Source organism: Dermacentor albipictus, chromosome 8 (genome assembly GCF_038994185.2).
Source record: "Dermacentor albipictus isolate Rhodes 1998 colony chromosome 8, USDA_Dalb.pri_finalv2, whole genome shotgun sequence".
Taxonomy (NCBI): Eukaryota; Metazoa; Arthropoda; class Arachnida; order Ixodida; family Ixodidae; genus Dermacentor; species Dermacentor albipictus.
This window is the reverse complement of record NC_091828.1, coordinates 126,417,265-126,442,195: the sequence shown is the minus strand read 5'-3', so window position 1 is coordinate 126,442,195 and position 24,931 is coordinate 126,417,265. Positions and strand designations below refer to the sequence as shown.

The window sequence follows — 24,931 nt, the reverse complement described above, 5'->3', positions numbered from 1 at the left end:
GCTACGATGCATCCAATCAATACAAGATATTAAAGTTTTCTTATCTTGCACACCCATTTGAAGGGTGTCAATCTTCGTCTCCCTTGAAGCTATTCGCTAATACAGCATCAGGCACAGGTTTGTGTGCGACGCATTGCCCTCCCTATAATCAAATGTACCGGGCACTACACGCTGCGTGCTGCTCACATTGGCAGCATGCATGCTGGTCTTTGTGACACTTCATTCCAGGGCTTCAGTGACTACAAGAGGCTTAAAAATAGGTTGTGCAATGACTACCACATTTACACGATTGTAAGTCGACCCCTTTTTTAAAATTTGAAAGTTTGAAGTTGGGGGGTCGACTTACAATCGAAACCAAAACATGGCCCCACCAAAAAAAGCGATACCAACGAGAGCTACAACGTAGTTACAATTTTATGTTTGCTCTATGGCCCTACCCCTATTTTTTCGCTATCCCACGTGTTTGTTCGCTTTTCGGAAGGGTTTTTCAACATTTTTGAGTCTTACAGTGCATGCAACACTCATAGGGGGTGTCGATATTTGATGGAAGCGCCGCTGTTCCCATTTGTGGCGGCACCCTCAGAACAGCGGCGCTTGCGGGGAGTATCGGTAGTTCATGGAAGAGCAGACACCACTCGCGGGTTTCTCTTTCTCTGTTTAAAGGCATTGGTATTGGTTTGACCAACTTTTTGACGCGTTCCACTTGACCGCCGGCTACGTGCTACTTCTATGCTTCCCCAGTCGTTATGAGTGCTGCAGGCCCACTAATCATTCGGCACTCGTTCACAGCAGCGTTCAAGAGGGCTGCCATCCTTTACACCGAAGAAACAAATCATTGTGCAGCGGGCCGCAATTTCGATGCTTCTAAACGGGTGGTGCGAGAGTGCCGACTGCAGCGAAGCGAAATTTTCACCCTGTGACGGCAAGTGAGAAATTTCCCACGTGCCGAAGTCTGGACACTTTCCGGAGCTGTAGGCTAAGCTTGCGGCGTACGTCGCTGAAATGCCTGATCGGTCCCTGCCATTGAAGTGCGACGTGGTCATGAAACAAGCCCAGACCTTCGGCTTAATTTTAAGGTTCTGCTCCGCCGTGAGTACAACGAGTGGCTGGCGGCAGAAGACTGCGAAATTACGCCAACCAGACCTGTCAAAAGAGCCTCCCTGACGGCTGCGTGTGGCGTGGGCTGCTGTTCTGCAAGATGTCCTGGTGCGGTCATTTGCCAAATTTGAAATTTCGCTGGACCACAACGCGCTGTGGGACTGCAGCAACGATGACGATGGCAGCACTAGTGAAGACGAGTAGTCCAGCGACCATGTCAGCTACTAACAAATTTTCGTTATCGAATGCGCCCTCAGGTATGCTTTCTTTTTTTTCCCCCCCGGTCAAGCGATATGGGGGGGGGTCGACTTACAATCGTGTAAATACGGTATGTCATGCCCTGAAGCAGCTACGTATGGTAGGTGCTATTTGTTGCAGTGGCCGTTGCAATCTGATATGTATAGTCACAACACAGCTAAAAACCGACAAACAAAACTGACTGGTATAAAATATATATCAAAAATTAAATTATGAGGTTTAACATCTGAAAGCAATATGCTAGCTTCGAGATGCACCGTAGTAGAGGCCCTGGGCTCACCTTGGCAGCACAGAGTTCCTTAATGTGCACCTAAATGCAGGTAAGAGAGAGCTACAACAGGTTCTAAGTGCCAATGGGAAGCATCACTAATAAGCACTTTGTCCTGTCATGCCAGTCTCTTATCTTGATTTCTGGCACTGTTGTAATTGCAAATTGTTGCCAACCTGCACAGTTGACCAACCTCAAACTTATGCCAGCAACACAAACAACACAGCCAATCAACTGCCAGTTAAGCAGTTATAGGCCGAAAATTAAGTGGTTCGGAAACCTTAAGTTGATGCACAATCCAGCAAGGATAAAAACTAACCTCGGAGAAGAAGTCGCCCACCCACTTGGCCACCGTCAGGGCTATCATGATGGGTAGGGCAAAAGTGATGTTGCGCGTGGCCTCAATCAGAATGACACTCAGGCTGAGCGTCATGCGAACCACACCGCCCAGAGTAGCTGCAGCTCCAATCAGCGCAAACTTGCCAGGGTTCACCCACGTCTGTGGTCACAATGGAAACAGCAAAACAGGGAGATCGAAGCACCAATTAGAAGCACAGGTGTCAAACTCGCGGGGCACTTAGAAAACAATGCTTGAGTTTAGATTATCAAAATTCTGTGCACTGTCTTGTTCCTGAATAACTGTCTGCTGCCCTCACTGTTTGTTTTTTTGCTTGCTTGTGCGAGTGTGTGTGCATGTGCTTGTGCATGTGTGTGGTATGCATGCATGTAGATGTATGTGCACAGTTGGCCACAAAAGTCTACTGGATACCAGATTTGCGAAAAAGGTGAATTGCCATGAAGCCTCGAATGTAACGTTTGAGCCTGTCGTAGCTTTTGTAAACTGGATGGTGATCAATGAAATTACAGCTGCCATGCTTTAACAAGCCAGAAATTCAAGTTTGCAGTGATACCCATGTCTCAAACTTTTGAAGCCGGCTGTGCATGTCAATGCAGCAGACAGCATGGTTTTGATGCTCTATGGCTCACGAGGTATTTACATCGTAAAGCTATAATTGTTTACTATATGTATAAGTCGTACACTCCAATACCAGGACTAAAGCCAGTCAGAACTCCAGGCATGTCCCACCGGCAAGAATCTTTAGGCAGGCACCAGTTTCAACATAACCACCCCAAAAATGTGCTACAAAATGCATTGCTGTTCCACTTAGGATGAATTAATAATGCACAAGGGAGGCTTTTAGGCAAAATAATAAGTGGGGTGCCACTGTGTTTTGCCACATTTTCAGGGACAGAGGTCTGCAAAACATACATGTATTCAGTGCACTGTCCAACCTCACTTCTACAAACACTAGCCCTAGAGTGCTTAACATGTTCACTGTTGCCTGTGTCACCGGCAAGCCATGGCAGTTATTCCCTATGGACAGCTGTGAAAATACAGGTCTTTCCCAGAATGCAGAAGTGGTAGCTTTGTAAAAAAAAATGTGTTCTAATTTTCGAGGAGAAAATTTCCTGTTGCTTCCAATTGCAAGCACAATAGCACCCCTTCTATGGAACTCAAGAAAGACTCAAAGGCCCATGGCTCTCCAATGGATCTCAACAAACCTTAGAGATATGGTGCATCTTGTTCGTCATAATGTACTGTGCACACAGAAGCACACAGAATGAAATGCGAAAGGGAAACCTTTCGTAGAACAGCCCATATGTGCAATTACTCGGGAGTACCACATCATGTCTCTATAAATCTGGTCACTAAAGTTCATGTGGGCTTTGATCTAAGTGTACGAGTGAAAATTACTTCAATGTCACACAAACTGTAGATGGTGGAAACGAAAGAATGCACACTGGTTAGCACGGTTAACCCTGGTTAACACTGGTTAGCACACTGGCTGTATGCATTCCACGAGCTCTGTGTACATGACAGGACTTTGCAGCTGCAGAAAATGCATTAATTCAGTTAATTAATGCATTAATGCATGTAATTAGCTGAAGATGGTTTAAAAAATCACGCACACTTGTTGGGAACATGTTACGGACACCAATGCCGAGCAGACGACCCCAGACTGCGCCCACCAAGAGCGTGGGGATGAACACTCCACTGGAGACGCTCAGACCGTACGTCCAACAGCTCAGAAAGAAATACACCACGAAGAAGGCCAGCAGGGTCATCGCCGTCCATGTGCCTGAGGGGAATGGACAGTTTACAAGTCACACATGCTGAATGCAAAAGAAGAAAACAAAGCAGAACAACAAAATGAAAAAAAAAATTGATTGATTGGTTGGTTGAATATGAGCTGAAATGGAACATGGGCTGCAAAAGACATGTGGAAAGCTGATTTATCCTGAGCACTTCTCGAGTTTGAGTTTGAACTTTTTGAGCACATCCTGAGCACTTTGAGTTTGTTAACATGCAGCTAAATCTAAGCACAGAAAAGAAACCCTTACCTTCAGGTCGGTGGAAAAGGCTTCGAACACTGGCTTCGGGCGTTTGGAACCAGATTTCTCCAAGAGCACTATACCGGCCATCAGAGCAGTTGAACTGTAAGAGCCAGAAAACGGCAGCAATGAAATGCAAAATGACAGACAGGAAGACAGCAGCGTGGATTACAAAGCAAAGGGCATAGTTGAGGATAACATGAAGTAGAGTTGGGGGGGGGGGGGCATAATATGCAGAGCAGGTAATCAGTGGTCTGTCAGAGAGGAAAGAACATTTTGAACGTAAGAAAAGCAAAGGGGCTGACAGGAGGAGCTTTGTCACTGGCCTGTAACTTTGTACAGGAAAAGGAGAGGCTACGGATGAGGACGATAGTTTACAGCAAACTATGTACACATGTAATGTGCACAGCACCTTACTAGTGTAACAATGGGCACCAAGGAAAAGGAAATGCAGTCGATGACGGCACGTGATCCGTTTGTGTGGTGATAATAGAAAATTTTCAAGCAGAGCACCATGTTGCACCACGACACCAAAGAGAAGACACCAAAGACCGGCTTGCTTGCAATTTAAGTCGCATGCTACTCTGAACCTTTGGCTGCATTTGCTGCAGCGTTTGTCGATACACCGGCACAGACTTCAAACACCATAACATGCGGATGGCATCTGCTGACAGAAGACAGGGATAATCGGAGATCGTTAGGAGAGGACACTGTCCTGCAATGGACATAAATCAGACTGAAAATTACAATGAATCTGTATCAAACATCCAAGCTCACAATCCGACAAGACAGAGCGTTGTAGGAGTTTATCACCACAAGATGGCCGAGCAACAAACTGGGTTTAACGCCCTAAAGCATGAATGGGGCTACAAGAGACACTGTGATGGAGAGCTCCAGATTTTCAGCCAGCAGGGGTTCTTTAGTGGGCAGCTAAGTGCATAAGCGTTTTCATGAAAGTGGCATCCACAGTTGGGAATTGAACCCACACCCCTGCGCTCAAAACATAAATGTAAGCCCAACCTTTTTTTTTGCACACTACTGCAAATGTTCTCTGCAACTGATAGAGCACAAAACACTGCATGTTTTCTGGCAAATACAGCACAACACAATTTGATCGTATATCACTTGGATAACCTTATCATTTCAACGAACAACTGCAAAATTGTCACACTCATAGGAAGCTTGTGTGTATACATTTCACTTAAATAAGCAGATCATTCAGGTCCCCCGAAGTATGGACATAATATTACTGCATACGCTATGCTTGTTCATCCATGCAACTTTTAGTATATCAGCAAAAAAATTCATTTTTAGCACTTTATGGTTGTGGTAATGCGGCAGCAAAGGAAGAAGGATGCAGCTCGCTCTTCAGCAAATGCATTTGGACTAAAAAAATATCTGGAATGAAACCTGGCATGATATTACGACTCACCTGCAGAGCATTATCGTAAAAGTCATCCCGATGAGGCCGGCAGTCAGTTGAGATGTCAATCATGAGGAAGCCCACAGAGGCAGTGACTATTGCCACGGCGACAGCTTCAATGACTTTGACCCAGCGCCGGTACAGGTACCTGCACAACACTACACTTAGCACGTCCTCAGTCTTGGGTATATTGCATCATATCCAATGAGAACACAGATTTCAGATGCTAACACTCCTATTTTGACAAATAATAGATAACCATTTCTACTCTTTTACGAATACAAGCACAATTGTTAAATTTTAAAACTAACACCAAGAGACCCATGCAGTCTTTGCATAGCTTATAGCAAAGCACACACTACCTTATCCTGAAGACTGTCAGCTTGAAGTTCACATAATTGAAGAGGGCTCCCAACAGTCCACCTGGACAAGAACAACATAACACAGCACTTCTGTATTGTTGCAAACAACAAAATTTGGATACTTAGGCTAGGTTAAAAATGCGCACCCCTGATACTTTATGTACCAGGTGATCGAAATGCCAAATGAAAAAAAATACAGTTTAGACCAACACTGTCCTTAAAAGTAACAAAAGTGCACATCTAAGTAACTTCTTACATAGAAATTACCACAAATGCTTTTGCACACGCAGTAGCATTCACAAGAACTTTTACAATGCAAGCAGCCATACCGTATTAACAAATCAGCCAAGATATTTACCACATGCTCCCATGATAATGTAGATGGGCAGCTCCACGATGCTCCATTGGACATCCTATGGAAAAAAAATCAATAAAACCCACATTTGCTTCTGTGCAGCGAAATTGATGAACATGTCCTATGTTTCAATGACAATCATTATGGGCAGTTTTTCACAATAAAAATTAGTTCTCCATTCTTTATTACTGCCAGCTTGACACAATTATATATAGTCGAAGGTTTGTGACGGTAGATAGGGAAGAACATTGGCAGCAATGATCAAGGGGAAGGATACAACTAAGTAACAATGTTAGCACTGAGAGCAATCCGCAGTTGTTGAATCAAAATCACAGTGCTCAAGCGTGTCCTGCTTTGTGCACACATACCATCATACTTTCCACAGACATTAGTGGTGCCGACATCAGTTGAAGAATCCACTAAGCGTTCAAGGCAGCATTTTCAGAGGTCAAATTTATTAATGACTCGTACTCTGAATTCGTACTTAATATTTGACAAATTGTTTGATGCAAGTTACAAGCACGAAAATATGGTACGTTATAGGGACACTAAAGAGGAATTGTATATCAGCACAGACTGTACACTGATAAAATATTCCTGCAACACTATTTTCATGAATTTTACAGCAGCAGGAGTAGAAAAAGAATAACCGCGCGAGGCAGGCACAGTGAAAAAAAAAAATTTTTGCACAAGTAGCACTTGGCTCTGCCTAGTTTCCTCATGTTGCGTAGAAGTTTTTACGTTTTGGTGCCGAAAACTCCCGTGTGGACACGTTTCCTTCTTCGCATGCCTTAACGGACCTTCTACTCGACCACTTCGCGCTGCAGGCGGCGAGGAATTAGCAACACATTGTTCGTTATCAGAATGGATACCAGGCGGCCAAGTACCTGCACCCGAAGAGCTACACCAATAAAACGCCTCAAGACTGAGCAGCCAGCTTGACAAACACAGAGAATGAAGATTCTGCAAGAACTCCAGTCGTTTCTTGCAGGCCCTACTGTGGACAAATCCAAGCTTTCCGGTATTTTTTACTGTTTTTCAGCTAACAACACCGAGCTCGAAGCAGGATACGCAACGTCTGCAGAGTACAGCAATCAAGCTATAAGCATGCTTGCCGAGAGTCCCTGCAAAATTGCCATCTTGGAATGCACAGAGTGTGCAGCAGAGACTGTTCCCCAGTATTCAACCGTGATAGTTCCCGAGGCTATGCCCAGGATTGGCCTACGACTGCCAAAGCTTCATATGCGAACATTTAGAGGCGACATTCGCCAATGATCAGGTTTCTGGGAGCAGGTCAAGCAGACTGTTCACCTGAATGATGCTATATTGTCAACAATGCCGTTCTATTTACAGCTTTACCTTGCGGGGGATGCGTGAGCGGCAACTGACAGTTTGCCAATTTCCAAAGTTGTTACACCGATGCCGTTAAACTTCTCAAAGAACGTTTTGGTGATCGCAAGAAGATGTAACAGCACCATCTGTTAGCGCTTTACAATCTACCACTTGTAAGTTAAAGAAGTGACGCACAAGGCCTAAGGCAATATTATGATGCTGCCCCACTAAATATCCTCTGTGACTGCATTAAACATACCGACACTCAATTTCTCAACAATGCTGGTTGATATTCTGTGGGAGACTGCCATACAGGATTGTCCTTGCATATATGCAATAAAAGCAGAGCCAGGCTTTAAGACAATGCACATCTGGTAACCAACAGGATGTCCCTGAGCCACATGGTTGCCAGATCTTATGGACTTACAGTTAAACCTTGATATAACGAACTTCTCCATACAACAAAGCATTTAACTTCTCATAATCTCTTGTCCATAGAACACCGTGTATTTACAACATCAATATAACAATGTATGTGTTTTCAATATAACGAAATTCCACTGCCACTGTAAAGGAATGCCGAGACAAATTGAAACTTCTGCAGGTGGAGATGGCCAAATGATTTAATTACAAGCAGCTGCTTGCAAAGGCCTCTGAAATCCCGTGCTGCGCAACAATAGCGACTGCCGAAGTGGAGCCGCATCACATTCTGTATAAAGTCCAAGTGCGATAAGATCTCATCGCACCCCGACACTGTGTGCGTTAGGTGCGAGTGAAAGTGTGTGACGGTGACACAAGAAAAACGACGTCACGAGTGGCGCCTTCCAGTGCAAGCAAAAGGAAAGCGGGGGAGGGGAGCAAGCTCGTGGCAACGCGATCAAGCATGAGCGATGGGGGCAGATTGAGGGGTAAGTTGGCGCACGTCTCGGCTGTGGCTGTGCATGGCTGGAAGCACGGCTGAGCGCATATGCAGCAGCTGCCACATGCACAGTGGGTGTGCACAGACGGCATGCAACCATGTAAGCTGTCTGTCTGCACATTTAGTATTGGAGGTTGCGTAATCTCGAGTTTTGCTGGCCTGTTGGACGAAGAGGCAGACGAAGCATTTGCTCCCCACTGCCGGCACTTTTCCTGATAGCATCGTCCCAGTCCAGGCAACGCTATCAGCAGCGGGGCGGAGTGCTCGTGAAAGCGTGGCTGGTTTTGCTTAATTCATACCGCTGATGCGACGATACTGTTGACATACGTGGCATAAAACCATAGCGTTCGTTGCCAACTCCCAAATTTATCAGAATGAATTGTTTTCTCATCCAAATTTGCTTTTTTCGATTGCTCAATAATTCGGAAAATTCTGGGGACCCTTTCTGTTTAAGAAATATTGGTCGCCGACTACTTATTTGCGAAAAAGTTCGAATTTCAATACAACGAAGCAAATTGCAGATTTTACCGACTTCGTTATATTGAGGTTTAACTGTACATTGAATGGGCTGTACATAATCTATTAATGGTCCTATAAAAACAGTGTTTGCTATACATCATTTCTTATTCCTTACGCTATCTAAATATGCCTCACAAATGAATATTTATTATGCCATTTATTTTTAATTGTAGCTGCAAACAATGCAAATAAAATGTTAATTATCTTAGGTCTAACTGACCTCTACCAAAATTAACTAGATATTTGAAATAAGAATAAACATCTTAATAATGACTGGAAGTCTTGAATATTGATGCGAACATAATTGGTTTCCAATCTAGACTGTGAAGGTGGTTTGACAGAAAAGCGGTAAACAACCACTAGAATGATTACTTATTGCTACGTAGCTCAAAATTATTCACATGCACTTTACCCAATTATTAGCCTAAGACGTCTCAACGGGCTTGCACCGCTACTTCATGCACCAGACCAGAGACCAGAGAGAGAGGAATGCAGCACACTTTCGCAACGCCTCGTATGCACACTGCTCTTCAGGAGTCCTCACTGTGCGTGGCCTTCCCATAGCACTGTGTCATAGCACAGATCAGTTGCTACGCGGGGTTCTTTGTTTACATATTAAGATGTGTCAATCTCTGCTTCATATGCTGCATTTGCTGCTTCCCGGCAACTGCAGCTTATGCAGCCGTAATCTTTACCGAGAAACGCTTGCAGTGAACGCTCTGCGCAATGGCAAGCTTTCTGGTTCTTGCTTTTTTCTTTCCCCGCGCCATCTGCCGGTGCTGCAAGGAACCTAGCGGCACACGCGGTGCGCACCTCCCGAGTTCTGCCTACGGACATGAAAGACCCATTGGGAAGTACAGCTATAGAGCTTTCACTGTAAAAAAGAAAATTATTTTAACAGTGCTTAAAAGTTATTGCGCGACATAAAAAACGACACGGACGTGAAAGAAGACGACACACCAAGCGCAAACTTTCAACTAAGTTTATTGTGCCACTGCGTCATTTTATACATGGCATGCACGTAGATCGCGCATGCGCTTACACGGAAATGAAGTGCGAAATCATGTAACATGGTTACGTGTCGTGTGATGCCGCGTCCAAGTAACGTAATTCCTTTTCTGTGAGAGCTAGAGACGGGAAGCTGACACACGCATCACCCAATTTTGCGATCATCTGTGCTTCAGATATCTCACGGATGAGCTGCGTGCTGCCACGGGAAACAATCGTACATTGATCCTCAAGAGGTTTGCACCCATGATCGCGACAGTGGATCGCCAAGAAACCGCCAGAGCCGTTTTTAACATTGTTACTGTGCTCACGGAGCCGATCATTGAGGCAACGCCCAGTTTGTCCTATGTATTTCTTGCCACATGAAAGCGGAAGGCTGTACACCACCCGGTGTACACACTCGACAAACTTTTGTCGGTGATGCTTTCTGCATTTATCGGAAGGGACCGCATTCGGATCCGTCAGCCTGCAAAGCCTGCCGAGCTTGTCGGGAGCAGAAAAAACAACTCTTACATTCGCTCTTTGGGCAATCTTTTTCAAGTTGTGGGAAATCCCGTGCATGTAGGGTATGACACTAACTTTAGGGCGTGTGCCAGGAGGGGCACACGCCCCTCCTGGCACAATAAATGCCAATAATGTATAAAATGACGCAGTGGCACAATAAACTTAGTTGAAAGTTTGCGCTTGGTGTGTCGTCTTCTTTCACGTCCGTGTCGTTTTTTATGTCGCGCAATAACTTTTAAGCAATGGATTACCAACTTGCCCGGAATGCTGCTCTCATTATTTTATCAGCAGTGTGCCCCTTAGTTCTGGCAAAAGCAGTACCAGAGCGGTCAAGCGAAAAAAGTTTCACTAGCGCTCTTAGTAAGCATGCCAATTTGCAGCAAACATTTTAGATAACTAACACCACCGAAAGTTTGTGCACAGTAAACTAGTGCCACTACATGAAACCACCTTTCAAGATCTGAGAGCACACAAAGCTGGCTAATGGGAAAATAATTTTTTTTTATGTATATTGGACAGTCCCTTTTAAATGGAACATAAATAACAACAACAACAACAACAACAACAATAATAATAATAATAACAATAATGATGATGATGATGATAAATCTGTCATATTTACTCATTAAAGCCCACACTGTTTTTGCCAGATTTTTTCTACTAGGTGCCGGCCTTGCACAACACAGCTGGCTTGTATGGCTGCTCACTTAAGCCTTGAACTGCGCTCAGACAGCAATGTAGAAAACACAAACACTGGCGACCAACTATGAGCACACTCACAGTAGCTGAATAATTTGTTTGGACATAGATTGCAAAAAAAAAAAGTATGAATTGGGCAGCCTGAAAGAAACAGCTCTACCCCGCTCCTTCCTCCCTCCAAAAGAACAAATTACCACAGCAAGATCGATTGTTCTTTTTTTTTTTTTTAAGAGCCAGCACAGTGGAAAATTTTGTTTCGAGACTCAGTGTTGCGCTCCATTAAGTAAAATTTACTTGAAATTTCACGATGGCCAATGTTGCATTTGTGTTCCCTCGTCCCACACCCCGACGTGCGTCTCGGGTCATTGTGAAGTACAAATAACATGTACGTGGCTTTGACTTCACGACACAGTCAGTTTTGGCTATGCTGCGTAGACTCAGTTTGGAGCTTTATTGGCTTTACGCTCACATGTGAGCTTATGTCATTTGATCCAATAAGAGCAGACATGAACTTTGTAGGCACTCGTGGAAGTTGCCAGCTGATCGCCCACGGATCCGAACTCCGCTTCACGCACATGGCCATCAGTCCAGCTTGCGCACACGATCTCATGTCCGATTGCCAGTGTGGTTTATTGGTACATAGAATATTTTAAAGGCGAACATTCTTCAACGACTTGCCACCCACTACAGCCACCGGTTAAGCCTAACCAGCGACTGAATCGGCAACCAAAGTCGCAGTTTGGTGCCAAATGCAGGATACAGTGAAGATAGTGCCACCATCTGCAGGACAACTGGTACTATCCAGTAGTGGCTTACATGAATGGGGCCTTACGCGAGTAAATACAGTAAGTTGCGATACGACTAAGTGACTCATATGGTGTGTTAGGCCAACATCTATGCATAAAATCAATGATCTAATAGGCCTTCGTAAGGTATTTCAGCTGTAATTGGTGGTGGAATACTAATTAGGCGTTCCCTTTAAGAGTGGAATGTACTACACCTGTACTATATGCAACACAGGCCACACTCACAATGTGCATCAGAGTTCTCGCAATACAATTACACTAACATGCCCGCCGAGGCTAAGTTCGATTAGTAGCCAAAAACACTGAAGAATAAAATGGGCCACGCCCCACTCACATCAAACTCTCCAAAATTGACCAAGCCCGAGAAGGACAGCTCGCCAGCATGTCCGTGGAAGGCACTCAGGATGACACTCAACGAGAAGGCTGATATGGTTGAGCAGAAGAACTGCAATAGGCAGCAACAGATGAACAGGGCTTTCATGGAACTGTCCGACAATGGCAAAAGTGTTATCGTCCATTTAAAGCAACTCTTTCCTGCTTCATGAATAAGAATGTGTGTTTGTTTAGCTGATTAAGTAAGTGCAAGGTGGCATGTTTCACCAGCAGATTACATGAACTTAATGTGGAAGTAAAAAATCAGGCATCACATCTAATCAGACAAGCATGCTTTTTGCCAGGTGTGGCAAGAAAATACTGTTCCCATTAGAACAATGGTATTTGCAAATAACATATGCATCTTCCACAGAATGACTGTTGGTGTTAAGTCTTAAAGCTGCATGGCAGTTTATAACGAAAGCCCTACTGGGGGATGAGTCTGGTTTTATTTTGACAACCGGGTTCTTTAACATACATTAAAACCTCATTAATTCAGATTTCACTGGAGCAAAAAGAAATATGTCTAAATTAACTAAATGTTGAATTATCAAGGGTATCAAGAAAACGAACTAATACTTACTATGTCAACCTGCTTTTATTTACTGAATTGGATGAAAGCAGGGCTGAAGCTGTAATTCTCGTCATGTTGCGACTGATTAGCACTCCCGGCGGCAAAGACCTCACAACTTCCTTCACAGTGCGGCCGCAACACACATCTTCATCTAAAACATGCTTTTCACTACCGCGCGTACATTCCCATTATTTTTTCCCCAGTGAGCTGTTCATCAATAGATCGTCCATTCACCGTGACGTAGCTAACGCCCCCTAGCCTCGACAGTTTCAACTGAATGCTAATGCCGCTTTTGCTCTTTTGCGTCACACATTTCTTGCACTCCATGCTCGCTGAGCTCAAAGAGTTGTGCAAATTAACCGATGTGCGGCCAAATAGATCCGAATTTTAGACAGTTTGATTGCATTAAATAATGCATGCACCTGTGGGAACCAGAGGACGAGTCTGTATCAGCCGATTTTATGAATTAACAAGGGTCAAATTGACAAGGTTTTACTTGTACACCCTAATCTAACTAAACAAGCCTTATTGCATTCTTCCTGAAGTGGAATGTGTCTACTACAGCAAGAATTTGTTTCAACCAGCCTGTCTTCAGCACTAGAATTCTGTCACTGCATAGTGTGTTCCAGCCAGTGTACATAATTGAGGCTTACCTAGTTTTTTGTTAGGTTGGGTTTCTTTATGAAAGAGAGAGGTAACATTAAAAACTCCCTCAACAACAGATCCTTTTCTAAATTCACGTGTGTGCTTCTGCCCAACTAATGGCAACACTCATTCATTCAATTCAGTTCATTGTTCAAATGTAGACGATGTGCTAGCTGCACATGACAGAGCTTGTCTTTTGCACATGGTTTCGTTATGAGAGCCACGCCTATATTTTCTATGCCAGAAGACAAACAAACTGTGCTCGTATGAGTTTACAGTGGACTCTCTGCGGAACATCAAAGAACCAGGCAAAATGGTTCCGTTTATCAGGAGTTTCATTTGCTGAGAGCCAAGCTGAATTCAAATGCATGAATACAAAACCAACCAAGTTTGAGGATGCTGTTCTGTTTAAGAGGCAGTTCTGTTTAAGCGATTCCCATTTATTGAGATTCCACTGTACTGCAAAAATGGCTAAGCAGCCATTAGCTTGGCAAAGTTCCTTGCAGGAAGGCTAACATTACAGTTATAAAAAGGGCCCCTCCCAGGATACATAGGAGAAAGTGGTACGTACAATCCTCCATGTCAGAGACTGGTTCCAAAAGCTGGCGCCTTCTTCCAAACTGAACAGGACGCCCCCTGGAAAGCACAGAAAATGGTAGCAGGAAGAACGTGTATAAACAGCAACACTTACCGCACAGAGAAAACAAGCTTGTTTCTGCATGCTTTGCTTAGTGCCGACAATTGTGCCACCTCGCCTTTATAAGGGTTCGGAAGTGTCCGCATATACAGTTAAACCTTGATATAATGAACTTCAATGTAACAACATTTTCGATATAACAATGTATTTAGCTTTCTACAACTTCTTGTCCATAGAACACTGTATATAGCACCTCTGTTAATACACAATTTCAATATAATGAAATTTCACTGCCACCATGGAAGTATAACAAGACAATAAATGGAAGCATCTGCGCATGCAGATGGTAAAATTACAAGCAGCAACTTGCAATCGCACCTCTGAAATCCCGCTTTGCACGATCAAGACTACGCACACTGTATGCTTGGAGTGCGAGTAAAAGCTTGCAAGGGTGAGGAGAGAGAGGGTGGCTTGATGAACACCGTCGTCTTCCCACGTGAGGAAGGGGAATGGGGAGAAAGGGAGTGGGCTCGCGGTAACGAGACTAAGCACACATGACAGGCAGGGGTGGGAAGGAAGTGGAAGCACAGCCGTGGTTGCACATGGCTGAGCCCATATGCAGCCCGCACGCCATATTTTAGAGCTGTAATCTGCCATGTGTGCAAAAAGTGGGCATGCCGAGATGGCATGGCATCATGCGCGCTGTCTTCTAGCCCATTTAGTGACAGAGATTGCGTAATCTTGAGTTTCGGAGACAGATGAAACATTCGCTACCCGCTTCCAGCGTTTTTCACCATAGCGTCGTTCCACTGCGGACGACACTATCAGACGCAGCGTGGAGTGGATGTGAAAGCTTGGCTGGCTTTGCGCTGTACCGCTGATGTGAATATATCACCGACACGGCCTGAAACCTTATCTTTCGTTGGCGACTCACAATATCAACAAAATTTTCTTTCTCATTCAAATTTACTTTTTCCAATTGTCACATAACTTAGAAATGTTTACGGCTCCTCCCATGTAAGAAAAATCCATCGGCAACTATACTTATTTGCATAAAAAGTCAAATTTCAATGTAACGAAATTTCAATATGACGAAGCCAATTGCCAATTTTACCAACTTCATCATATTGAGGCTTAGCTGTTTCACTTGGCACGAATTATACACATTTTTCTCTCTCTATTTACTGAAGAATGCGGTCGAGAGCATGGGTTATCAGCAAAGGCAAGTTGTAAACGGAGAAATACAATAGTTCATCATCATTAGCCTATTTTTATGTCCACTGCAGGACAAACGCCTCTCCCTGCGATCTCTAATTGCCCTTGTTTCGTGCTAGCCGATTCCAACTTGCGCCTGCAAATTACCTCTTTTCATCACCCCCTCTAACTTTCTGCCATCCTTGACTGCACTTCCCTTCCCTAGGCACCCATTCTGTAAATCTAATGGTCCACCAGTTATCTGCCCTACATATTACATGGCCTGTCCAGCTTCATTTTTTTTTCTATTGATGTCAAGTAGAATATTGGCAATCCCAGTTTTCTCTCTGATCCACACTGCTCTCTTCCTGTGTCTTGAACGTTATGCCTAACACTTTGCAGATTACCAGAACACAAAACCCGTTGAAGGCAGTAGCTGTAGTGCTGGTTGCACCACTTGGCGAGTTTTTTCAACCATAATGTGCCAAACATGTTTGTGCTCCACCATTGTTTTCACATCAGAAGGGAGGACAATTCTTTTTAAAAAGGTAGCGTACACTAATGATTTTTACTGCCAATGCCTTTGCATCAACCGATGGTGGAACACAGTTGTTCCAATTATACTTTTGCGCCCGTTAGGATCAGTCACAAAATGGCACCATCGGCACTGCAATGCACAACCTTATTCGGTATTCCATAAACTAATATGTATGCGGAGAGGCTGAAACTTTCTAATGAGCATTCCACGTTAGTTACAAGTGCCATTAAGTGAATGGATAACACAACATGACTTTCACGGATAACCTCTTTTAGAGTAAGGCACTGCACATCTCGCAAAAGCTGCTGTATTACTGAATATTACAGCTCAACAGAATGGCCTCATGTGGCGAAAATGTTGCAGAAATGAAGAGAAACTCACCAACAGGTGCTCCAAAAGCAGCGGCCACTCCAGCAGCTGCACCCGCAGAGACAAAGTCTCGCTTCTCGTGATCCTCACGAAATTCCCGGAAACACTGCAATGTCATGAAGGAACAAGCTTAGCCACAACTGCCAATTGTTCCTGGCTTACAAACACCTTATGGTGACAGAGTGAGTGAGACAATATTGAAATGCAACAAATTCACAATTCCACAAACTGCCCAGGATGAAAAGCCCTTTAATTATCATTAAAAAAAACTAAGAACGCTGTAGGACACACTGATTAATCAGACAAGACCACTCAACTAGTACTAGTATCTGCTATTCTTGTACCATTGTTTCAAAAGAACTGATCACTTTCCAATCTCTCATTCCTCTTTTTCTCTCCCCCCTCCCCTTTTGCAATGCACTGTGCTATATGCTCTAGCTGTGATGTATCACACTTTCTTGTTCATTGCACAGTAACGATATAGCTGCATGCTTTGTTTCTATAGTGGTTTTTGAAAACTGCTTTCACAACAGCATCTTCCTGTTATGCTAGGAGAATGCCAGCAAACTTGAGAGTAGGAAAAATCGAGAGGCAGACATAGACAAAGAGACAGGAAGGTGGCTGGACTAACAACTGAACTTTATTCATGAAAACAACGTCCGCCAAGTCCGTCCTGAACATGCGCAGGCACACCCAAACAAAAACAAAAACACAGTCACCACCTTATCTATACACGTCGACAGCTATCAAGAAATCTCTATCAAGAAATCTCTATCTCTATCAAGCTATCTCACAGCACCTTTTCATTCTAGTATTTCCTCACAGCTCAGCAAATAATGAAGACTGCCTCCTCTCGATTACGTAAGCCCTCCTGCCTCAATTTGTTGCATTTGCATATGGTATCTATTTGCAGCGGCATACTCCGATTTCATTACTTTTGGAAACAAAACCAATGCCTGCTTGCAGATTCCCTCATTGTACTAAAGATAACTTGTTTGAACCACTGAATTACTCGCTTAATTTACAAGTCAAACTAATCTACATTTCAATGTGAACTTGAATTATTTTCCTCAGCAAGTAAACCAGCATTTATGAATAATATTCACATTGTGCATAAATATGCATAAGTACAGTGAAAAATGTTAGCATTCCATTTGTAAGTTTAGCACAGGGCCAGAGAGGTAGCTTACTGGAGGATTTTTGCAGTACTTATTTGGTTAACACATGCACAACCACACTGGAATGCTCTGGCAATGTGAACTGCGGCCTTTAAACTTTTGTGACAGACTGCACACACTTTGAATAACTGGATGAAGGTGTTTACACACGTATTGTACACATTTATTTACAAATATGCCACACCTCTTCACAAAACAACCACTAGGCCTCCTTTAACAATTAAAAAATAATAATAATAAGGGACATCTCTGCAACCAATCATAAACTGCAATAACCAATCTTATCTTACTTTTTTTTGCATTCTAAAGAGTCACCTGATATACACGCTTTCCATCTCTTGCTTAAACTCTAACCTCATTCTCCACTACATTTGCTGAACAATGTTTTTCTGAAAATGATTCTTTCAGTACGTTCTAACAGGAACAGCAAATTGGCACTCACATTGAGATCCCTCCGAAACGTTGTGCTCTTGCCTTGTGAGATGCCAGCAGCAATTACTGAGCCGCAGTGAATCATAGGACCCTCCTGAAAGTACAAAATTATGTAACAACCACAAGGAAGCATGCATTACATTGAATGCCAATAGTATTTGTTTAACCCTTTGCAGTGACCAACAATGAACCACTACGCAGCCATTCCAGTCAGTAGCTATTTCATGCGTTTTCTGCACCACACAGAAAGAGCATTCACATGAACAAATGTGTAGTAAGCATTTTATTTCAAAAAATTGTATTTGTTCCCGAGGCTCATGCATGGTGTACAGCACCAACAAACATGTGGATTATAACTATGAGGAAAGAACCATTTTCCCTAGCATCCTCATTGTTGCTTTCTTTTTCAGTGCTCTTAGCTGAGGACGTTTGCTGGTTCTCTGAAGGTGGAATATATTCCTCCTCAGCACTAAAATCATCTGCAGATTCACTGAACTCAGTAGTTCTTTTCTAGGTAGAACACCCAGGAAGAGAACGCAATCATCTTTTCAGTTCCTTGCACCAGGAAAAGCACACACAAATTCCTTTAAATGATGCTAAAAAGCTGTTGCCTTCGTACACAGACATTGCAAAGTACAATTATGAATAGTTAAAAAAATTCCCAATAGATGGTGCTACAGACGTGACACAGAAGCAAGCATGTACAAGCAAGAGCAAGTGTCAGGTGCCTCCTAACAGCTGACCGAGCAAATGTAATCATATGCAGAAAAGGGTGTCGACACATGACCGCGAAAGGTTAGCCTAGGAAAAACAAGGTCCTTAACTCTTTCCTTACCATGCCCACAGAGCATGGGTAATATATGTCTCACATACGCTGCACAAACATTTGAAACCACCGCCAATCCTCCGGACTTGCTGTACCATGTTGTTTATTGTCTAAGAACAAAAGTTTCATTTCCGAAGTATCTTTCTTTTTCGGGCAGTGAGCTTTAACAGCACAACAAAGAGTGTGGTTCATTTCGTCTGATCGTGACGATAGCAGACAATTTGGCTGCCAGACCTTCACGTGAACAACGCCTTCGCGATTCTGTTGCATCCTCAGATGATCGTTTGGATGCATCTAGCAGCAGTGACTCACTGAGGATTAATCGAGTTGATCAGAATTGAGTGCAGACAAAGGAGGCAGTTTCCACTAGGCAGAAAACACTTTGTTTTAGCACATGTTCCTTATGACCTAGAACATTTGAACTTTCACATGTTATAAGTTAATGTATTTTCTATATTTCATCCTAACTGCAGGTGGTCGAGCGCAGGGAAACACGAGGACAAGAGAAGGCAGACTGGACACACAGGCGCTATATGCGTTCTATTGTCCTTGTGTTTCCCTGCACCCTACCACCTTTAATCGAGATGTACTGCCAATAAGCTCACATCGATACCCTTGTATATTTCAGATTTTTTTCCTGTTTGTTTTTATGCGTCTAACATAACAATGCAAATGCTTTATGCATTTTTCAACAATTCTTGTTTTTCACAAACAATATTACACATTTACACTAATATTTGCTTTTATTATTAATAACTTTAGAAAGTACAATCATTTAGCTTTTAATTGATATATAGCATGACATTGTAATCATGATAATATAAAATATAATTAACGCCTTCACACCACGGCCAATTTTCCCATGGTAACGAAAGAGTTAATGAAATAAGCACAAGGGGCTGACAAGAGAGGTAGTAAAACAAGTCCTAACGAACCTTTCCGACAGCCAGGCCTCCAACAACAGAGAGGACCACGCCCACAGCCTTGGCAACCAGCGTCTTGAAACGGACCACTTGTGGCACCTTGACACCATTCAGGTAGCACTTGATGACCGGAATGCCACTTGCTGCCGCCACCGGCTGAAAAGACAGTGCAGGCAGTTGGTACAAAGATGGAAATTATGTAACTGCTTATTATTACCTAAATATTTACTGCCCCGACAAAAACATTTGAACTTGTATCTAAATGTACTTGCACATAATTTGCTAGCCCAGAATGACATTCGTGGAGATGATGAGCGCAGACTGCTTGGTTGACTTGGCAGAAGTGTCAGGGGCCCGTTCATGTATGACAAAACGCATGGGTGCAGCAAGAGCATGTTTTTTTTTCCTCAATGCTGTCTCCATATGCTTGCACTAACTTTCTTCTACTCACAGCGGCGCAAATTGCTATGCGGTGCAGGGATTATGAAACACTTCCTATCTGAATAATCAAATAAATAAGTTTTACAAACGACACTTGCTCGCTTGTAAATGAAACTGTTTTGAAACAACTTTTACAACCATAGCTCCTACACAAGTGCTGCAATCTTACTCTTAACACCGTATTTCACTGAAGAAGTTCATGCAGAAGTTTACTAAGAGAAGCATCCAAGACTGCAGTCCATTGACAGATTTTGCAAGGTCACGCCTCGCTCCTTTAAACAGTATTGGCAATTGACCTTGTCATTGCAATTTACTCAATACATCCGAATTCACTGCATCAGCCAATCAGACCGTGCTTCTCAGAGGTTGCCTCTACAGGGATTAATATCAAACTTCAGACTGTGAAACTTCAGAACTAGATTCAAATTGAATTTATTTACATAACACAATTTATAAAAATGGAATTGCAATAATGCATCTGAATCCCTAACCTGAGGCTAGTTGGGATTCATTCAAGCATAATTATTTGAGAATTGCAGATTTGGAGCCAGTGATAATTGTGGTGGCAGATGTAGTGTACTTTTCGTGAAAGCATCAGATAAATTACAAACTCCGTCCAGTCAACTGCTCTCATTGATGCAATGTCCCTAAAAAGAACCTGGGGACCAAGTGTCCCGAGGTTTTACGCTCTTCAACACATCACAAGTGTGGACTGCTCCTAGACATGTCTACTTTATTTATTTATTTATTTATTTGGTCATACTGTTAACCCTCCAGTGAGGGTCGTTACAGGGAGGGAAGAAGAACATATACACTTCATAAACACTTCAATGAGCAATCATGAATCAGAATTCAAAATTTGTACACCATTTCTCAAAAACATATCGACACCCATCTCAAATTGTTGCACATTCATACTCTCCACAACATCACTTGGCAGTTTGTTCCATCGTTCAATTACATCAGGAAAAAAGGAATACCGATACACATCCGTACGTGTGTTAATAGGTTGCAGTACCCTGCTATGGTTTTTTCGTGAACCACATTTTAGAGGCGCTTTCACATAATGTTCTTTATTTATTTTTAATGCCCCTTGCATTATCTGGAAAAAAAGTTTGAGTCGATGCTTTATTCTTCTCATTTCCAGCGTTTCTAATCCACACTGCTGTATCATCTCTGTAACCGAGTCAGTACTGCGATACTTGGAGCATATAAAGCGTGCTGAAATCCGCTGGATCCTTTCCACCTTCTTTTTTAAGCATTTTTGGTGAGGGCTCCACACAGCATTCGCATATTCCAGAACTGGTCGTATAAACGTTTTGTAGGCGACCAATTTAATTTCTTTAGTCGCATCTGGAAGCTTTCTCCTAAGGAAGCAGAGCTTTTGGTAAGCCTTCGAACAGATATTCTCAATGTGAATACGCCAGTCTAGATTATGCGTCACTGTCACCCCCAAATATCGGAAACTCGGTACCTCGACCAAGGCATTTTCTCCGATATTATATTCATATCTGATAAAATTCTGTTTTTTGCTTACGTGAGTGTATGTAGATTTTTTAAAATTAATTACCATGCCCCAACTTTGGCACCACGAGTTTAATGATTGCAGGCAGCTGTTTAGCTTAATCTGATCTTCCGCGCAGGTTACACGCGTGTAAATTAAACAATCATCGGCAAATAGTTTAATTTTTACAGGCGGATCAACATTAGAAGGAATATCATTAATATACAATAAAAACAATAGCGGACCTAAAACAGACCCCTGCGGCACTCCAGACACAACTTCACACTTGCCCGATTCACTTTTCCCGATTCTGACCCTTTGATAACGGTTTGTTAAATATGCCTGAATCCACAATACTATATTTTCACTAATTCCTAGGCTTCTCAATTTGGAAAGCAGTTTATGATGTGCAACTTTATCAAATGCCTTCTTAAAGTCTATACATACAACATCTATCTGTTGGCATTCATCTATAGCTTTGCAAAGGTCATGTACAGTTTCGATTAACTGCGTCACTGTCGAAAGGCCAGATCGGAAACCGTGCTGAACTGGGCATAATAAGTCGTTTTTTTCTAAGAAATACAGAATATGTCTAGCTATTGCATGCTCTAGGACTTTACAGCACACAGAAGTGAGCGAGATTGGTCTGTAATTGTTTGCACATAGTCTATTGCCACCTTTAAATATCGGAATGACGGTGGCATCGCGCCAGTCTTGAGGTACTGAATGATCCCGCAAAGATTTTTCGAATAAAAGCTGCAAATAATACGACATCCATTCAGCGTACCGTTGAAGAAATGCCGTCGGTATTTCATCTGGGCCACACGATTTTTTTGCGTCCAACGCAAGCAAATGTTGAAACACGCCCTCCCTTGTAATGCGTAGGTCTTCCATTGGGTATTGTATTGCGCAGACTAAAGGATCATCGTCACTATCACATCTATCCTTGGTGAAAACTGATTGGAAGAACTGATTAAGTACGTTTGCAATATCTTTTTTTTCTGTCACGACTACGTCGCCATCCGCTATCTGTTCTATTTCATCCTTTCTATCTGTGATCCTTTCTATCTATTTCATCCTTTCTATCTATTTCTACTTACCGCAATGTAGGCCACCAATATTGCTCCAGCCAGAACAGCAGCTGTGTTCATGGCAACCCAGCCCATGTAAGGCAGGATTATGCAATCCCTGTGGATACAATCGTTGATCCCTTTTTGATGCTTAGATAAGGAAGAATTGATTTATTTGTTGACTGACTTACGGCTGCTTTACAGACTAACCGATTACTTGGTCAGATGACCAATTTACGGACTGGGTTGAACATCCCAAAGCATCACAGGTCAGATCCCATAGCACAGGGCTCTGGACTAATTTAACCTATATGCATTAGCACTGAATGTTTACCTGAACATGCATTCATATTGAACATGCACCAAAATGTCAGTCCACAAATGTTGTTGCGCTGCACCCTCTTTGGAATCAAGCCACTGCAACTGGCAATCAAAACTGCGACCTTATGCCCAGCAGATTACCAGCAAGCGATCAAAGTAGGTCATATTTATAGGCTTTTGCAGCTGCGATGCAGAATAATTAAACATCTAATTAAACATATCCTGAAACAATATTTACTGCTGAATACAGTTACAGCAAATTGGTGGGGGATGTCCCTGTGGCAATAACAGCAATGTTTAGGCACTCTGCCATAAACATCTCACTAAAAAAAAATGTCATACAAAGTGCATCAGTGTAATGTGATGTTATCGCATAAAAGTTACATTTCTGAGGAACGCGCAAGGATTGTGGTTATCGCAATGCAGCTTCTTGACAGTCAGGCATTGCTGCAAAGCCACATTTACAGCAAACTTAGCATACAACCTGTACCATCAGTTTCGTATTTCTTTTTGTGCAGGTTGTATGCACAAAGGCACAGCACATAAACCATGGTTATTGCACAAGTACTGTTCTAGTAGGACGCTGGCGGGACAAGCTGACACAGGTGAAAATCATGCTAACAAATGATAATTCTTAACATCTAAGGCAATGCGTGTTCCACATTATACATGCCTTCTATCTATGAGTATGTTGCCGCCCTCTAGCATTAGAATATGCAACACAAGACATAAGAACTCCAAAAAGCAATGAAGAAGCGCCTCTAGTTGCTACTAAATGTAAAAAGGATACATTTTTTCAACAAAGTGAACTTGAGTTCAGATATGACTTCAATGCAAATGTCGATGGCACAGGCAGTCAAAGCAGTAAGAATGCCAATGATGAAGGTGACAAGCCATCGTTTCCAATTGGTGTTTCGTATTGCCTGCAACAGAAAGTGCGAACAGTCAATGGGGTTTTATGAAAAACAGTGCCGTGAGCTCAACAACAGGATTTCTTAAGAAATGACGTCAATAGTTTGCTAGCACACAACCTTTTACCTAGAATTGGCAATCACACTCTGCTCAGAGGTCCCAGCATGTTTACAGATCATCACTGTCACTTCATCACCACTGCTGCCTCAAGTTGCGACACCAAAACCAAATATTACAGGTGCCCTGGGGGCTAGTTATGTATGAATTCTTATCCTTTGATTGGATTCATTTTTTATCATTTGTCACAGCAAGTGTCCAATACTATGGGGGGTGGGGAGTATTCTGCAAGTGTGCACCTAGTGGACATGTCAATTTCGTCTGCTACTGAAGTGCTGGCTGGCTGCGGGTGCCTGTATCCTGAGGCATAGTGCAGCCAATCAGAACTTCAGCAACAGATGAAATGGAACTGTCCACTAGGTGGAAACTTGCAGAATGCACCCCTTCTTGATAACAAAGGCTTGCATCGTGGCAGCCAGTGGCACGAGGAATGGAAAATAAAAAGAATTGCTGCATAATAGAATCCCTGAAGCACGTTCTGGGCATTGTAAACTTGCACAGTCACTAAGCAATTCGGTTATAGATATCTGAGCCAAATATACCTAAAACAAATGCAGCTGGAAGCTCACAATTTCACTTGTACTTTAATTTCCTCAATACTCCCCATCATCTTTTTTCTTACTCCTGCATAAGAGTAAACATGATGGCTACTGGTTGGATTTGTTTGACTGTCATGACTAAGCAGTGCTCCTGCCAAAGCAAGAATGAAGGAATGTAATCAGCGATGGGGGCAGTGAGTATAATAGGATGGCAACACTGATACTGCGGCACACGAGTTGACGGCACAACAGAATCATGCCACGAGATCCTGAGGCCGTGCCAATACAAAGGGTCAACACAGTGACATACAAGGGCAAGGGCAGGCACAGCGCATAAGTTTGAGTGCAGCAGAAAAGACAACAAGGAGGAGTATGGCTTCAAGGGCATGGCACT

At 43.0% G+C, this 24,931-nt stretch overlaps 2 protein-coding genes across 2 annotated transcripts in view; one reads left to right on the top strand and one right to left on the bottom strand.

Annotated features, from left to right (window-relative positions):
* The window catches only part of LOC135921873 (uncharacterized), a 221,653-nt gene that overhangs the window by 157,632 nt on the left and 39,090 nt on the right, over window positions 1–24,931 (top strand). The gene's annotated exons all lie outside the window — the stretch shown is intronic.
* ClC-b (chloride channel protein 7) overlaps window positions 1–24,931 on the bottom strand; it is a 48,383-nt gene that overhangs the window by 20,463 nt on the left and 2,989 nt on the right. Inside the window, exons 4-16 of the mRNA XM_065456284.2 lie at window positions 23,760–23,892; window positions 22,679–22,788; window positions 19,646–19,789; window positions 17,895–17,978; window positions 16,287–16,380; window positions 14,108–14,172; window positions 12,280–12,390; window positions 6,162–6,216; window positions 5,804–5,864; window positions 5,451–5,589; window positions 4,028–4,121; window positions 3,596–3,765; window positions 1,944–2,123 (exon numbers count right to left, since the gene is read on the bottom strand). Of these exons, the coding sequence (XP_065312356.2) occupies window positions 1,944–2,123; window positions 3,596–3,765; window positions 4,028–4,121; window positions 5,451–5,589; window positions 5,804–5,864; window positions 6,162–6,216; window positions 12,280–12,390; window positions 14,108–14,172; window positions 16,287–16,380; window positions 17,895–17,978; window positions 19,646–19,789; window positions 22,679–22,788; window positions 23,760–23,892 (1,440 nt within the window). The remainder of the gene's footprint in view (window positions 1–1,943; window positions 2,124–3,595; window positions 3,766–4,027; window positions 4,122–5,450; window positions 5,590–5,803; window positions 5,865–6,161; window positions 6,217–12,279; window positions 12,391–14,107; window positions 14,173–16,286; window positions 16,381–17,894; window positions 17,979–19,645; window positions 19,790–22,678; window positions 22,789–23,759; window positions 23,893–24,931) is intronic.